This window comes from Haliotis rufescens, unplaced genomic scaffold, assembly GCF_023055435.1.
Source record: "Haliotis rufescens isolate VD_foot unplaced genomic scaffold, xgHalRufe1.0.p SCAF_4, whole genome shotgun sequence".
Classification (NCBI taxonomy): Eukaryota; Metazoa; Mollusca; class Gastropoda; order Lepetellida; family Haliotidae; genus Haliotis; species Haliotis rufescens.
Window position 1 is genome coordinate 57,209,398 of NW_025964112.1, and position 18,926 is coordinate 57,228,323.

An 18,926-nucleotide genomic window follows, 5' to 3' on the forward strand; every position below is an offset into this window, starting at 1 on the left:
TGGGGAAGGTGAATGAGGATGGGGAAAGGGATGGGGGGGAAGGTGAATGGGGATGGGGACAGGGATGGGGGGAAGGTGAATGAGGATGGGGACAGGGATGGGGATGGGGGACAGGGATGGGGGAAGGTGAATGAGGATGGGGACAGGGATGGGGGAAAAGGTGAATGAGGATGGGGATGGAGGATGGGGGACAGGGATTGGGGACAGGGATTGGGGACAGGGATTGGGGACAGGGATTGGGGACAGGGATGGGGGGAAGGTGAATGAGGATGGGGACAGGGATGGGGGATGGCGGAAAAGGTGAATGAGGATGGGGACAGGAATGGGGGGAAGGTGAATGAGGATGAGGACAGGGATGGGGGAAAAGGTGAATGAGGATGGAGGATGGGGGATGGGGGACAGGGATGGGGGATAGGGATGGGGGGAAGGTGAATGAGGATGGGGACAGGGATGGGGGGAAGGTGAATGAGGATGAGGATGGAGGATGGGGGATGGGGGACAGGGATGGGGGACAGGGATGGGGGGAAGGTGAATGAGGATGGGGACAGGGATGGGGGGAAGGTGAATGAGGATGGGGACAGGGATGGGGGAAAAGGTGAATGAGGATGGGGATGGAGGATGGGGGATTGGGGACAGGGATGGGGGACAGGGATGGGGGGAAGGTGAATGTGGATGGGGATGGAGGATGGGGGAAGGTGAATGTGGATGGGGATGTAGGATGGGGGATGGGGGACAGGGATGGGGGACAGGGATGGGGGACAGGGATGGGGGAAGGTGAATGTGGATGGAGGATGGGGGATGGGGGACAGGGATTGGGGACAGGGATGGGGGGAAGGTGAATGAGGATGGGGACGGAAGATGGGGGATGGGGGGAAGGTGAATGAGGATGGGGACGGAAGATGGGGGATGGGGGATGGGGGGAAGGTGAATGAGGATGGGGACAGGGATGGGGGAAAAGGTGAATGAGGAAGGGGACGGGAGACAGGAACGGGACAGTGATGAAGGAAGACATGGATAAATGAGACTGGGTGGGGGAGGGGTGAAGTGGGGCTAGAATAGGGCTGAGATACAACGATATGTTACCTTAAAGTCCAACAGTTCGTTCTAATTCAGTTGATAAAGCTGCTTCTATTAAATGTTGAACCCAGAATGTGGCTGGTTAGGTCAGCTGTATTTGGTGACAGCTGTCAGGTAGAGGTATCCATAAATGACCAGCATTCTGATGATTTCATTTCTACACATTGTCTCCATCAAAATGATATTTGAAGTGATGGTCTTACATACAAAATTGTGGACGAGAGGATAAAATGATATTAACATTCTTTTCACAAGAACACAACTGTGTCATCGTCCATGGTAAAATGGTTGTTAACTGTTAACTCCCATACTCTTAGTACCAACTGATACTACACTGTAAAGGTCAATTAAACTTACACCAATCTAAGAGATATAGGATGGGGAATCATAGGGCTATATCCTTAAACCTAACCCCAACCATACACCATATCATTATTCCTGAAAGGTACCACAGTTTCAAGTTCATAGATCCAAGAGCTTCTGTTAAATGTGTGTTAAACTTGTGTAGGGCCTCCTCGAATATTGCGAAAATATAACTAGAATATTGCTAGAATATTGCAAGTATCATCAATAGTCAATACTTTATCACAGATAGTCAATATTTAACATCAATAGGCAATACTTTATCATCGATAGTAATTACTTTATCACCGATAGTAATTACTTTATCACCGATAGTCAAAACTTTATGACCGATAGTCAATACTTTATCACTGATAGTCAATACTTTATCACTGATAGTCAATACTTTATCACCGATAGTCAATACTTTATCACTGATAGTCAATACTTTATCACCGATAGTCAATACTTTATCATCAATAGTCAATACTTCATCACCGATGGTCAATATTTAACATCAATAGGCAATACTTTATCACCGATAGTAATTACTTTATCACCGATAGTCGAAACTTTATCACCGATAGTCAATACTTTATCACCGATAGTCAATACTTTATCACTGATAGTCAATACTTTATCATCTATTGTCAATACTTTATCATCAATACTTTATCATCTATAGTCAATACTTTATCATCAACAGTCAATACTTCATCACAAATAGTCAAACAGACACTTCGCGACACTTCGATGAAGGATCACAGCGTACACAAGCCTATGAAGTATTGACGGTGCACTAATCACAGCCCAACTGCTATCAAAATGTCAAAATGTCAAAGAATACTAATGCATTCCCTAAGAATCTGAAGAGTGTAGAAACATGTTTTAATATTCAACCTTCAGCTCAATGATATTTTAAACAGAGCCAGAATCATTATTACTCGTAATAAAATCTAGCAGATCTATATAAACTGACGTCATCCCCTTGTCATGTAATTATAGACTCTCTTCACATTTTGAGTTACCATACCAAATCCACTGTCAGATCTGATATTGTCACACAATCATATTTTACTGAAAATAGGTTTTTGTACGAAATAGTAAATTTCTAATATGGGTTAGTAGCAGGGTGTACAGGATTTGACAAGCTGAACATTTGTGTACATCCCTCGACCTTCATCTCATAAACTCCTGTATTATTACTAATTCCAGACATGATATGTTTTTGAAGGTTCTCATCAGAGGTAGGTGACTATTTTTTTCACACACGATAAGCAAAACTGTGGCCAAACCAAACCCTCATTTGGCATTCGATAACTTTTCATGTTTCACATGGAGCTGATTAAGTCAAGTTTGCAAAATTGCATGGAAAAATCATAATGAAAACATTGTCTGTTGATGCATTTATTCTCATGGAGGGATGAGCTGTCTTGATGTAAATGTATTGTACACAGCAAGCAGTGGTATCTAGGAATAGTGAAATATATTTACAATTTTTCCAGTTGTTTGTTACTTAAATCACAGTTACAGAAGCTCACCATTATTCAGTGACATAATATTTGATTTGAGGTGAGGTGAGGTGAGGTGAGGTGAGGTGAGGTGAGGTGAGGTGAGGTGAGGTGAGGTGAGGTGAGGTGAGGTGAGGTGAGGTGAGGTGAAATGGGGTTTAACATCTCATCCATGATTATTACAATTATATAGCAACGTGCATGCACATGTGTGTGTGGTTGCTTGTACTAGTCCGGACAGATGCCAATTTATCGTTCTAGCCTTCTGAGACACAATGCCGCAGTTTAACATGAATATCCCACTCAGACACAGTATACTGACTCCGAGCCGACCAGTCCTTGTTTTAGCCCCTTAATGCCGAGCGCCAGGCAGTGTAACAATAAGCACCACCTTTCGACATCTTTCGGTGTGGCGCTGCCTGGGAGTGAACCTCCGGCCCCTCCACTCTCCAGCAGATGCTCTATCCACTAGATCACGGAGGCAGTCAGTTAAGTTGTAATGAAAAGTGAGTCCAGTATTTTAATTTGTAGTTTCTTCGTATGAAAGCTTTCACACATGATGTAATAAAAAACAGATGTTCATAAATTTATTTTTTATGATGACGATTGCCTTTTTGCACCTTAAACTTTCACAAAAGTCAAAAGTTTTTTAAACTGTTTTCAACTGGTTTTGTCAAGGAGATCAGGTGATCTTACTGAGCAGAATATCCTATGATAAAATGTTATTGATATATTGACGTAATAAGCCTTGACCAAAGTTCACCAATCACAAGCCAGAATAATCAATTTTAAAAGATATATGTTAGGGTTGCTTAAGAATATATTAAGAATATATTAAATTGTACAGTAAGCATATGGTACTCACAATTGTTCAGTGACAAGTTTTAGTGACATAAATGAGCAAATGAAAGATGGACAACTTCCTCACTTCAAATTGATGATTATAAAATATTAACAAAAAACATTAAAAAAATAGAAGGTTTATCAACTGATAGCTTCACAGTTACTAACACATATAGATCATGGTTTAATATAACCTCCACATGAATTATAAAGCATAATCAATGAATTGTTATCAAAAGAATGTAAGGTCCAATATCAAACATAGCCTCGAACCCGGGTCTTCGGCGTGACGAGCGAACGCTTTAACCACTAGGCTACCCGACAGCCCCCTGTAGTAATGGAGTAACAAAAAATTCAGTAATAAATTAGACTTTCCCACGCCAACCCTCAAGGACATTGTTTGACACTACTACATGATTGTCTGTGACTTGCTGATAACGTCCCCATTCAGAAAGTAGCTGTGCAACATGTTCCATCAAGCTTGTAGACCCCAGTCTATATTATCTCTATCATGTGTGAACTGATAAGACAATGATATATCTTATTATTAAACTGGTTACTGGATCTGTTTTTCATTCTCAGCTCCCTGGGGGGTATACAACCCAAGCAGCTTTTGATTTGCCATAAGGTTAACAGCCACATTATCATCTCATTCTACTTGGTACACATTCACTGCTGGGTGAACAGAGGCATATTTCCAACAAAGTTATTTGTCTGAGGAGACAAATATGTGTTATATGTGCTTCAATGTTGGGCAGGAACGTAGGATAATTTTTTATCATCAAATTTTCACAAGGAGAATTTTGCTCACCCCACTCAACCCAACCCATTGTACGTATACATACAGAGTATTTGATAGAAAACCAAATTTAGAATCAATATAATTTTTCATATACATATGTTTAGATTTAATAATATATGCTTTTTGGTTTTGTCTTTGAATTGTCTCTTGTGAAGATTCTGAATCAATGGGACACATGAGGATGGACATTCTTCCCACACCATAGGTGGATCCAGATCGGGTCCAGGGGGGTCCAGATACTCCCTCCTACTGAAAACCAAATGTAGTATGTTGTAGACAGTAAAATTATTTGAGAGAGGATTTGGATATTTTGAACCTCCTCCCTTTTAAAAATGCTAGATCCGCCCTTGCACACTGAGCTATAAGAGTGTATGTTTTGCCCCCACCCCTTCCCAACTCTGAGATACGCTCGTGTGGGCCTGTCTGGTTTGTGACCTGTGCGCTATGCACAGGTCCATGTGCCACCACCTATGCAAACAATGCTCATGTTTTGTCAACAGCATATTTACATATATGTAACTTGATAGGACAATGAGACATGCGATGTACAACAACCATTTCCAGAGCCAACAAACACCAGCTGTATGACCTCTTCCATGTCCTAGCCATCATACATCAACTGTGTGACCTGTTCCATGTACTAGCCATCATACACCAGCTGTATGACCTCTTCCATGTCCTAGCCATCATACATCAACTGTGTGACCTCTTCCATGTCCTAGCCATCATACATCAACTGTGTGACCTGTTCCATGTCCTAGCCATCATACACCACTGTGTGACCTGTTCCATGTCCTAGCCATCATACACCAACTGTGTGACCTCTTCCATGTACTAGCCATCATACATCAACTGTGTGACCTGTTCCATGTCCTAGCCATCATACATCAACTGTGTTACCTCTTCCATGTCCTAGCCATCATACATCAACTGTGTGACCTATTCCATGTACTAGCCATCATACATCAACTGTGTTACCTCTTCCATGTCCTAACCATCATACATCAACTGTGTGACCTGTTCCATGTCCTAGCCATCATACACCAACTGTGTGACCTGTTCCATGTCCTAGCCATCATATACCAACTGTGTGACCTGTTCCATGTCCTAGCCATCATACATCAACTGTGTGACCTGTTCCATGTACTAGCCATCATACATCAACTGTGTGACCTGTATCATGTACTGGCCATCATACATCAACTGTGTGACCTGTTCCATGTACTAGCCATCATACATCAACTGTGTGACCTGTTCCATGTCCTAGCCATCATACATCAACTGTGTGACCTGTGTCATGTCCTAGCCATCATACACCACTGTGTGACCTGTTCCATGTCCTAGCCATCATACACCAACTGTGTGACCTCTTCCATGTACTAGCCATCATAAATCAACTGTGTGACCTCTTCCATGTCCTAGCCATCATACATCAACTGTGTGACCTCTTCCATGTCCTAGCCATCATACATCAACTGTGTGACCTCTTCCATGTCCTAGCCATCATACATCAACTGTGTGACCTCTTCCATGTCCTAGCTTTCATACACCAACTGTGTGACCTGTTCCATGTCCTAGCCATCATATACCAACTGTGTGACCTGTTCCATGTCCTAGCCATCATACATCAACTGTGTGACCTGTTCCATGTACTAGCCATCATACATCAACTGTGTGACCTGTATCATGTACTGGCCATCATACATCAACTGTGTGACCTGTTCCATGTACTAGCCATCATACATCAACTGTGTGACCTGTTCCATGTCCTAGCCATCATACATCAACTGTGTGACCTCTTCCATGTCCTAGCCATCATACATCAACTGTGTGACCTGTTCCATGTCCTAGCCATCATACATCAACTGTGTGACCTGTTCCATGTCCTAGCCATCATACATCATCTGTGTGACCTATTCCATGTACTAGCCATCATACATCAACTGTGTGACCTCTTCCATGTCCTAGCCATCATACATCAACTGTGTGACCTGTTCCATGTCCTAGCCATCATACACAAACTGTGTGACCTGTTCCATGTCCTAGCCATCATATACCAACTGTGTGACCTGTTCCATGTCCTAGCCATCATACATCAACTGTGTGACCTGTTCCATGTACTAGCCATCATACATCAACTGTGTGACCTGTATCATGTACTGGCCATCATACATCAACTGTGTGACCTGTTCCATGTACTAGCCATCATACATCAACTGTGTGACCTGTTCCATGTCCTAGCCATCATACATCAACTGTGTGACCTGTTCCATGTCCTAGCCATCATACACCAACTGTGTGACCTCTTCCATGTACTAGCCATCATACATCAACTGTGTGACCTGTATCATGTACTGGCCATCATACATCAACTGTGTGACCTGTTCCATGTACTAGCCATCATACATCAACTGTGTGACCTGTTCCATGTCCTAGCCATCATACATCAACTGTGTGACCTGTGTCATGTCCTAGCCATCATACACCACTGTGTGACCTGTTCCATGTCCTAGCCATCATACACCAACTGTGTGACCTCTTCCATGTACTAGCCATCATAAATCAACTGTGTGACCTCTTCCATGTCCTAGCCATCATACATCAACTGTGTGACCTCTTCCATGTCCTAGCCATCATACATCAACTGTGTGACCTCTTCCATGTCCTAGCCATCATACATCAACTGTGTGACCTCTTCCATGTCCTAGCTTTCATACACCAACTGTGTGACCTGTTCCATGTCCTAGCCATCATATACCAACTGTGTGACCTGTTCCATGTCCTAGCCATCATACATCAACTGTGTGACCTGTTCCATGTACTAGCCATCATACATCAACTGTGTGACCTGTATCATGTACTGGCCATCATACATCAACTGTGTGACCTGTTCCATGTACTAGCCATCATACATCAACTGTGTGACCTCTTCCATGTCCTAGCCATCATACATCAACTGTGTGACCTCTTCCATGTCCTAGCCATCATACATCAACTGTGTGACCTGTTCCATGTCCTAGCCATCATACATCAACTGTGTGACCTGTTCCATGTCCTAGCCATCATACACCAACTGTGTGACCTCTTCCATGTACTAGCCATCATACATCAACTGTGTGACCTCTTCCATGTCCTAGCCATCATACATCAAGTGTGTGACCTCTTCCATGTCCTAGCCATCATACATCATCTGTGTGACCTATTCCATGTACTAGCCATCATACATCAACTGTGTGACCTCTTCCATGTCCTAGCCATCATACATCAACTGTGTGACCTGTTCCATGTCCTAGCCATCATACACAAACTGTGTGACCTGTTCCATGTCCTAGCCATCATATACCAACTGTGTGACCTGTTCCATGTCCTAGCCATCATACATCAACTGTGTGACCTGTTCCATGTACTAGCCATCATACATCAACTGTGTGACCTGTATCATGTACTGGCCATCATACATCAACTGTGTGACCTGTTCCATGTACTAGCCATCATACATCAACTGTGTGACCTGTTCCATGTCCTAGCCATCATACATCAACTGTGTGACCTGTTCCATGTCCTAGCCATCATACATCAACTGTGTGACCTGTTCCATGTCCTAGCCATCATACATCAACTGTGTGACCTGTATCATGTACTGGCCATCATACATCAACTGTGTGACCTGTTCCATGTACTAGCCATCATACATCAACTGTGTGACCTCTTCCATGTCCTAGCCATCATACATCAACTGTGTGACCTCTTCCATGTCCTAGCCATCATACACCAACTGTGTGACCTGTTCCATGTCCTAGCCATCATACATCAACTGTGTGACCTGTTCCATGTCCTAGCCATCATACACCAACTGTGTGACCTGTTCCATGTCCTAGCCATCATACATCAACTGTGTGACCTGTTCCATGTCCTAGCCATCATACACCAACTGTGTGACCTGTTCCATGTCCTGGCCATCATACACCAACTGTGTGACCTCTTCCATGTCCTAGCCATCATATACCAACTGTGTGACCTGTTCCATGTCCTAGCCATCATACATCAACTGTGTGACCTGTTCCATGTCCTAGCCATCATACATCAACTGTGTGACCTCTTCCATGTCCTAGCCATCATACATCAACTGTGTGACCTGTTCCATGTCCTAGGCATCATACATCAACTGTGTGACCTCTTACATGTACAAGCCATCATACATCAACTGTGTGACCTGTTACATGTACTAGCCATCATACATCAAGTGTGTGACCTCTTCCATGTCCTAGCCATCATACATCAACTGTGTGACCTCTTCCATGTCCTAGCCATCATACATCAACTGTGTGACCTGTTCCATGTCCTAGGCATCATACATCAACTGTGTGACCTCTTACATGTACAAGCCATCATACATCAACTGTGTGACCTGTTACATGTCCTAGCCATCATACATCAACTGTGTGACCTCTTCCATGTCCTAGCCATCATACAACACTGTGTGGACTGTGCAAAGTTGTGCGTTGGGCACATAACTTTGGGCTTTCCTACCACATCAAGCTGACATGCCATGATATAACTGGAATACTGTTAAAAGCGGCGTTAAACCCAACTCACTCACTCACTCACTTATTGCTTGAGTATCAATTGCACTGTTTGTATCAATACATTTCTGATGATATGATACTTCTATGACAAGGCACAAACAAACAAGTTTGCAAGTACTTGTAGCCCCAATTATTCTTTATAGATTCAGACCAAATTTTCAAATATCAATTAAATAGAAGTAATCATGTGGAAGAGTAAGCATTATTTTTTGTATTATAGCGATACTGCTTCACACCTGAAATGATCGCCTGTTGGTCAGACACAGGTGCACAACAAGAGACTATAACAAACAATGAAAATGGCACCACTGGATGTAGATTGAGATGGCACAATTGCTGTTGTTATGGGAAAAGTAGAACTGTCAGGCATGATAAGATCCAGTTTGTTTCGATTGTTTTTGTTTATTGCTGAAATATTCCTTTATTATTCATGCAGCCTGTATGTAAGTAATCTAGTCTTCGACTGGCAAACCAGGGAATGAAATAATGATCACCATCTCATGTTCTTGCAGAATGATGACATGTAATCAGCCAGCACCTGGGCCACCTGAAGAATGGACGTCCAAGAAAATGATCCAAGAAGGGACTTCCAAGAATATGTTCCAAGAATGGACTTCCAAGAATAGACTTCCAAGAATGGACTTCCAAGAATATGATCCAAGAATAGACTTCCAAGAATGTTCTTCCAAGAGTATGATCCAAGAATGTTCTTCCAAGGGTATGATCCAAGAATGGACTTCCAAGAATATGATCCAAGAATGTTCTTCCAAGAGTATGATCCAAGAATGTTCTTCCAAGAGTATGATCCAAGAATGGACTTCCAAGAATATGATCCAAGCATGTTCTTCCAAGGGTATGACCCAAGAATAGACTTCCAAGAGTATGATCCAAAAATGTTCTTCCAAGAGTATGATCCAGGAATGGACTTCCAAGAATATGATCCAAAAATGGACTTCCAAGAATCTGATCCAAGAAAGGACATTACTATGATCACTTTGTGGAACTGGGCCCTGCACCACAAAGTTTACAAACACATCACCTCATACCTCATGACATATATTTTGAAATACCGTTGCAAGATACACCAGTAAAACAATGCCATGTGAGGTCAGCCTAGCAACAGGGTTGCTGGGGTCATTAAGTGTGCATAAGCTCCTCTCAGTGTTGTATCATCTCTACATGCAATGTCATTGAATAAGCCCAGGGATGTTGAGAGTTTTCAATATTTCTTAGTGCAACTGGTACCCGCAGTACATACATTGTGTGCATGTGCTTTGGTATCAAACACTGTGTAATACCAGCTTATTGTTATCAAACAGTGGTATCTTCAACAGGCGAGTAATAAGTAGGTATTACCAAATTGATATACCATGGAAAAATTACTTCTGTGGAAAGTGTTATCAACTCTTGCAGGGAGTGGATTCATCCTGCATCCTTACCTCATCAGCTTGTTGATGAGGTTAACCTACTAGGTCATTTGGACAAGGCATCAGACCTCAGATCAGAAGATCAGTGGTTCCTATCCCATGTGAGGACTCAGACATTTAATAGCCACTACAATAGCATGAATTCATAATCTCTTCTCTATTAGTATGTCACACATGTAATTACCAGCCTGACATTTTCATCTCTTTAAGCTCAGATATAAATTATTGATGGAATAAAATACTAACTGGTCTTTGTGCACGTTCTTGCCAGGCTAGACTACACTATTCTTCATGAACCTTCATATATACAGGACAGCCTCTGTGGTCTAGTGGTAGAGCATCTGCCCGGAGAGCAGAAGGTCCGGGGTTCGAACCCCGGCCGCGTCATACCAAAAGACGTTAAAAGATGGTACTTGTTGTTACCCTGTCAGGCACTCGGCATTAAGGGGCTAAAACAAGGACTGGTCGGCTCGGTGCCAGTATAATATGTCTGAGTGAGGTATTCATGTTAAACTGCGTCATGGTATCTCAGTGTGCTAGCACTATAAATCGGCATCTGTCCAGACTAGTACAAGCAGCCACGCACACGTACATGCAGGTCACCACACACACACACACACACACACACACACACACACACACACACACACGTGTGTATGCACGTCGCTATGCATGTGCACTAATCTTGGACGCGAAATTAAAAACACGATTTCACCTCACCTCATATATACAGATACCACACTGCTGTTCATGAACCTCCATATATATACAGACACTATGCTATTGTTCATGAACCTTCATACACACAGATATATAACAGATAGCCTAATATCATTTTTATTGTCATATTAATAACACTGGAAGTTCTTAATGGTATCATTTGCCTCCCTCGGGGAATGTGTGTTTGATTGTCAACAAGTTCCACATCAGGCCAGTGTTGCTGAGAATATTTGTAGCTTGTTCTTAATATCAGGGTGACTATATTCGTCAATAGTGATTAATATTACACAACTTTTTTTATATACTCTGTATTTGTCATAAATGTTTTATAGGCATACAGCCATTTGTATCCTAGTTACTCGACACCAAAATAATTAAGTCAAAATATACAGAGAATAATGCCTCGCCTGAATGTTAGAACGGGTGACATTCTCATCAATCCCGTGGTTGAGAGTTTCCCCACTGTCACACAGTCGGGTATCTTGAAACATGTTGCAGCTTGCTCTGATGAATGTTGCAGCATTCTCTGATGAATGTTGTGACGTGCTCTGGTGAATGTTGTAACATGCTCTGATGAATGTTGCAACGTGCTCTGATGAATGTTGCAACATGCTCTGATGAATGTTGTAACATGCTCTGGTGAATGTTGCAGCATGCTCTGATGAATGTTGTAACATGCTCTGATGAATGTTGTAACATGCTCTGGTGAATGTTGCAACATGCTCTGATGAATGTTGTAACATGCTCTGATGAATGTTGCAACATGCTCTGATGAATTTTGCAACATGCTCCAGAGCTCCAGATAAGCTTTTGGTGTTGTGGGTATTTTACCCATGCATTTTAAAATCACTGCGTATCAGCTATTCTATCTGGGTATTCAAATTTCTGTTACCCACTAGTTTTTACACATGTGGGTATTTAAGTTAAATATTTAAAAACACTATTCATCTAGTCCCTGCAAACTGGTGTCGTGTGGGTTCGAGAGCTTTATAGGACTCAAAAATACCACGATACTTCCACAAGAAAGTGTGATGGCAAATGATCATGATGTAACTGTCATCATGGAGTTTGGTAAGGTTGACGGAATGCCCGTTTATAATTTCAAAATTAGTTGCTGATTTGCTATTCGAATACGCAGGGTTACTTCACAATATTTTAATGATACGCACAAGTTTGTAGCATATCTGTAATGTTCGTTGAGTATTTGATACGCTTGGATTTTATTTTACTGCATATTTCTGCATTTCTGATGCGTATTTTACGCAGATACGCAGCTTATCTGGATCTCTGTGCTCTGATGAATGTTGAAACATGCTCTGATGAATGTTGCAACATGCTCTGATAAATGTTGAAACATGCCCTGATGAATGTTGAAACATGCCCTGATGAATGTTGCAACATGCTCTGATGAATGTTGAAACATGCCCTGATGAATGTTGAAACATGCTCTGATGAATGTTGAAACATGCCCTGATGAATGTTGCAACATGCTCTGATGAATGTTGTAACATACTCTGATGAATATGTTGCAATAGGCCTTGGGTATATATGCAGTAATTTATGCAGTATATTATGTTATATATCCATGTACTATATATCAATATATTTATCAGAACAGGGATGCCAGTCCAAGCATTATTCCTTTTCAAATGTGTAGATATATTGTTATACATGCTGTCGTATACAATATACAAAAGCATGATTATGCTTGAATATATTTTCATGTTTTTCAGTTTTCCAATAACTCTAAATGTGTTAGCATATTCTGATGAAGAGAAGCTTCATCCATGCACACAATGTGTCATGACAGAGAACATGTTTCCCAGGATACAGATGTGCTTTCTTTCAAGTGAGCCATTCATTCATCTTAACAATACTAGGATGTGCCCCTTGGTGTTAGGAGTTACCAACAAACACAATACTTCTAATCCATCTATAAACTCAATAAATATCATATCACCAAGAACTTGTTTGCCCCTTCCTATTCATTGAAATTGACAATACCATATCAATTATTTGATATTCAAAACCCAGATTATTTATCAATTTAATATGTTTATTTTCTATGTGATGGTCTAGTTTACTCTTGTGAAAGTATATTTATCACTGACTCCAAATAATAAACATTTTTGATAAAAGAACATATATGATTTTTTATGTAAGTGAAAAAATATTTTCAATGATCATAAGAAATCTCTGCTAAAAACGGAATCTATTATACGATTCCAACTATATCATGAGCATGTGCCTATGAATCACTATCAAATAGTGATGATTCTGGTGTTCTCGAAAAAGGTGAATGTAACCTGCCCCACCTGTGGGACCCATAACAAACACATGCAAAGGCAAGGCAATTGTCCTTTTAAAATACACGGGCATATGGTACAAGTCAAGATAGGGAATGTCATATTCAGGCACCAGAAATGTATTTTAACCATGCCATTACAATTTTAACTGTGCCATTGACAATGTAATACAAGTTTGGAATATAAGGGTTTCGAAACCCTGGTTTCTCTTTTGAATGTGTCATGCAGAAATGAATCTCTTCTCATAGACTGGGTGCTTGCTGTAATTATACCTATAATTCTTCTTTTGTAGACACAAATTCTTTTCACAACATACTCTGGTGAATCTATTTTAGGAAACAACCCTGCTGGGACTGCCCTTTTGTTTAATGTCTGGTATCTGCCTACAGTGAATGGCCATATTTTGTAATTAGGTGTCTTAAAAGAAACTACTCGAACATAAAAAGTTTTAATCCTTACAAATCTGATATTACACCTTATGAAGCAAGAAATTCAGTGATTTGTCGGAGGTTTCTTGGTAATTATATGCCCATGTCAGTGCTAAGAACATCCTAAAAGTAACCTGGCTGTCTACTGTTGTAAGTCAAGCTCACCTCGACTACCACATCACCATCTGTATTGTAGACACATTAGTCAGTCTGAGAATACTGTGTACCACTTCCCAGTTTGACACATGAAATCACTACCTTAATGATTAGCCTTGCATAAAGGCCAAGCTTGCCACAATCAACATCGTAGTTCTTCCTAGTTCAGTCTTCGGGACTTGTTGTTATGCGCATTCCTTATCTTTTCGTTCATTGTTCGCTTGTACAGGATATCATTCTATTTGCATGACTTTGTCACTATAAGTGATCATGGCAATCAGGACTAAATCAGTCACAATAATTATTTGGGGTGAAACATTAATTTAGAATAAAACTTAATTTGATTTAATATTATTATTCTTTGGGCTGGATACGTTTGCCAGGTAGATGTTGCCAATATTGAATTGAGGTTAAGTCTCACAAGAGCCTAATGAAATAATAGTTAATAATAGAAAAACAGTCACAGAATTTTTCTTTATATTTTTTTCCAAAAGTATGTTCATCCAAAAAGTCAAGAAAAAAATGATTCTGTCCTTATCAACTTCAAAGCTACATGAGTGAGTGAGTGAGTGAGTGAGTGAGTATGGTAAATTCCACCACTTTTAGTAAAATTCCAGCAACATTATAATAGGGACACGAGAAATAGGCTTCACACATTGGACGAAAGAGGGGATATTGAACCCAGATTTAGGCCTGACAACCAACACTTTAACCATTTTAACCCTTAAGTTTCATGAAAACAACAGGGCTGATCTAACAAGCAATATGTAACTATATTATCCGCTAAACTCAACTTGTTTACCTTCTTGTTCAACCCTTCAATATCAGACATCTTTCCCATGAACAGCTGCAGAATCTCAATATTCACACTTGGGGATACTTGACACACTTGACAAAATTAATTAAATTTGTGTTCTGGAATCAGGACAAGCAAACATGTCACACCCATTAGAAACTTGCTACAGTTTGTGAAGTCTAAAAGTAGAAACACCAATCTGAGAGAAGCTACATGAATTTAACAATGTACTAAATGTACTATTTAACCTCATGATACTGGTTGTCCCAAGTACACAAATTGGTTCCAACAGTAAAGTTCCAACTTTAAATCTTTGTCCACATGCATTGCAATTATACAGACACTTTTTGTAAGAACTAGACTTGTGAAGAGATGAAAATACATTAACTTGATCTACTGAACAAAAAAAGATAGCGATCATGAATATTTTGGGGGATTTTATTTTGTGGTGAACACTGAGCACACAATTTCTTTAAAACATCCCTTAAACATTAACGATCCCTAACTTTTTTGTTTAGAATACATTCTTCATTTCCTATGTGCATTCAATTAGAAGATATATATGCACATAAATTCTACCAAATGTGAGCTCTTTCTAATGCCATCTGATCCAAAAAATCTAGGTTTCAAATTCTCGATAACTCCATAAATTTGAAAACACATCTGTTTAAGAACATGTAAATATGAAATGTTACCAGTCATTTAATGAAGCATGCTCTCTGCTAACATGAACTCATGAATAGCCATGGGAAATGCTTGACATCACTTTGGAATGCTATGAAGTCATACAATGGTTGACTTAACCCACCTGGTGTTCTCAATGTAGAACAGTCAACTGGAGCAGGACGTTCTGCTGAATATTAATCCAGCAGTATGAATATGGTAGACAAGATATGATACAATTGCACAGTTTTTCCAATTTAGGACAGGGAAAAGAATAATATTTAACAGGAACAGTATTAATGCAAAATGAAAAAGTTAAAAAACAGCAAAGCAAGCTAATGGTGACAACAAATGCCCCTTAAAGATGGACTTGCTCCACAACCTGCTGTAGGTGTAGATAAAGTTAATGTGATGTTTCAAACTGAGAATTTAATTTAGAACTTAACTGTGATTATTGCCCAGAAATGACATTTGGCGACTATGCTTGTCGTAAAAGGCGACTAACAGGATCAGGGGGTCAGGCTCGCTGACTTGGTTGAACCATGTCACCGTATCCCAATTGCCTGGATTGATGCTCATGATATCAATCACTGGATTGTCTGATCAAGAATCGATTATTTACAGACTGCAGTCATAGAGCTGGAATATTGCTGAGTTAAACATGACAAACAAACAAACATTTAGAAGCAGCAGTATTAGTTGGAAGTTTTAAATCTTACAATTTCAGGGCATCTCATACTCAGTTGAAGATATCCAATTGCATATGATCTAAATGTGATAAAAACAAATATATAGATCATTCATATTTTCATAATTATCAATATATTTTACTTGTTCTTTGTCATAAATATTTCAGGTGTAGAAAGAAATAGAACAAAATGTTCAATGTTTTCCTTATCTGGTTACCTTGATAAACACTGCAATGGATATTACGCATGAGACATCAATAAACACAGACGTTTTCATTCTGAAACCGTTGCCTAGGACATCAACAGAACATTGAGAAAGGACATCACGTCACCTAATACGAAACTGTCACAATAATGCCATTTGACTGCGCTTGAAAGAAAAGGTTTGAAGAGACGACCTGGTGTAATTGACAGAAGTCAGGAAACATGACTTGCACGTGCTTATTAACACCGTTGCTGAGCTGGGGGTGTGACCTTACTGTTAGCGCTGGTGTTGGTAGAACACTGGGGTGTGTTCAATTATTATTTGGTTTGTTAGTCGGAAAACGAATAATTACCGACATATAAGTCCAGTTGTGTTAGTATCAACAGCAGATTTTGCTGAAGATCCATTGACGTTCTTACCTGTATTTGGTGCTGCAGTTGTTGCCGCCATCACACACGTCGCCAAGAAACTTAAGAAAACAATCACAACACATCCCTTCTGGGTAGACCAACACATGGTGAATCCGCTCTCAATAATCTCCCGCAATTTGAATATTATCCAATGTAACGTGAGTCACCTCCGCTCTGCAATCTCAGGCTGCTTTCTATTGACAATGCCAGTGTGATTGCTGACAATTCAGCTTTTAAACCGTCTCCTTGGTCCCTGAATGGTCCGATACCTGCTTCTGCTGCCTGTGGGACTTGTAAATGTTACCCGTATGATTGACTGATACAAAGGTTGTGTCGTCTGCTCCGGAGAGTCTGTCTGACCACGACAGTCGACACGGCAGAGATGCACGAGATCTGCCCGGTGAATGAATGGGGGCGTGGCTTCACCACCTGTTCCTTTCTAACCTAATTACGTCGAGAACGATCCGATTTCATAAAACGTTGAACGGACATAAAACTGCTACTTTCTGGTCAATAATGCCGCCCGGATTTTCAGTGCGCGCTTGTGAAATACATGGCACACCTTAACGTGCCTTTGTTTTAGATAACAGAGAATGTTATCTGCGATTTTCAAGCGGATATACGTGCTGATAAGCTCGGGGCCTTATCAGATGTATGGAGTGAACGTTCTGACCTGCTGCCATTCTGACATAGATGACGTATAATGTGATATAGGTTCTGGTGACTAATGTTTCTTTCCAAGAATTTGTATTGTCTACGCAATGCCGATTACAAAGGATTTTAAAGAAATCATTAAAAATGTATTCGTCTCAATCTCTATCGCAGATTTGTATGATGGTGTGGTTGGTTTCGGGCAAATCAAAGACGTAAAGCTGTATGTATATACGTCTTTGGGAAAATGCACCGACTGTGAGAACTGATCGCGTGATATTAGACGTAAAACATAAAACCAATTATTGTGTAAATAACATAAATAGCTACCTATAGAAATTGTAAACACGATAATCATTATTTTTGCTGAATAAATTAACAAAACATATATACACGTTTAACCGTTATTTTCGTTCCAACTGAAAAAACAACTAATGTTTGAATTACATGAATATATACAGAAAAAATATAGATTACGTTTTCAGTCTATAAAGAACAGAAGTAAGGGCTTACAATTCTGTGTAACCGATGTCATTCTAATAAACTAAAGTTTAGAGGGTCGTTGGGGTAGTAAAGTGGTTACAGCGTTCGCTCGTCACGCCGAAGGCCCGGATTCGATTCCCACATGGGTACACTGCCTGAAGTTCATTTCTGGTGTCCACTGCCGTGATATTGCTGCAATATAGCTAAAAGGCGGCGTAAAACCATACTCACTCACTCAATCAGTGAATTGTGTTATTTGTTGTTGAATTGCCTGTAAATATTCGAGTCCTGACCAGACAAAGCAGTGATTGATATAATGAGCATCGATCCACGCTGTCGGCGTATGATAACACGCAATCAACCGAGCCGTAGCGTCCGACCACCCGATCCATTTGGTCGCCTCTTACGACCAGGATACGACCTGGAGACCAACTGTAACTCGGAATTACCACGGTCCCAAGTTGAGGAGGCCATGAAATACTAGTATGTGATTAACATCCTCGGACTGCAAAACCTATGAGCTAAATATTTACAGTGCAAATTCGCTGTGAAGAGTTGCGACCCTTGGACACGTCAGAAGCCTATGATTGTGGTTCGAATCCCGGTTCACCTCGATCATGTTTCAAGGTTCGTCAGCACCACGTCTGTCGTTGGTTTTACCAAAGTGGTAAACACGCACGCACGCACGCACGCAAGCCCTCACTCACTCACTCACTCACTCACTGTATTAATGACATTCCCAAAGACCCGTGAAGGTCTTCAGCAACCCATGCTTGTCGTAAAAGGCGACTAAGGGGATCGGGTGGTCAGGCTCGCTGACTTAGTTGATGC

General features: G+C 40.7%; 1 protein-coding gene across 2 annotated transcripts in view; it reads right to left on the reverse strand.

Annotated features, from left to right (window-relative positions):
* The window catches only part of LOC124115488 (neurogenic locus notch homolog protein 1-like), a 111,548-nt gene extending 93,992 nt beyond the window's left edge, over window positions 1–17,556 (reverse strand). For both annotated transcript variants that reach the window (XM_048381873.1, XM_048381872.1), the window contains exon 1: window positions 16,971–17,556. In XM_048381873.1, coding sequence (XP_048237830.1) covers window positions 16,971–17,067 — 97 coding nt within the window. In that variant the 5' untranslated portion in view covers window positions 17,068–17,556. The remainder of the gene's footprint in view (window positions 1–16,970) is intronic.
* Window positions 17,557–18,926: the final 1,370 nt, after the last annotated feature.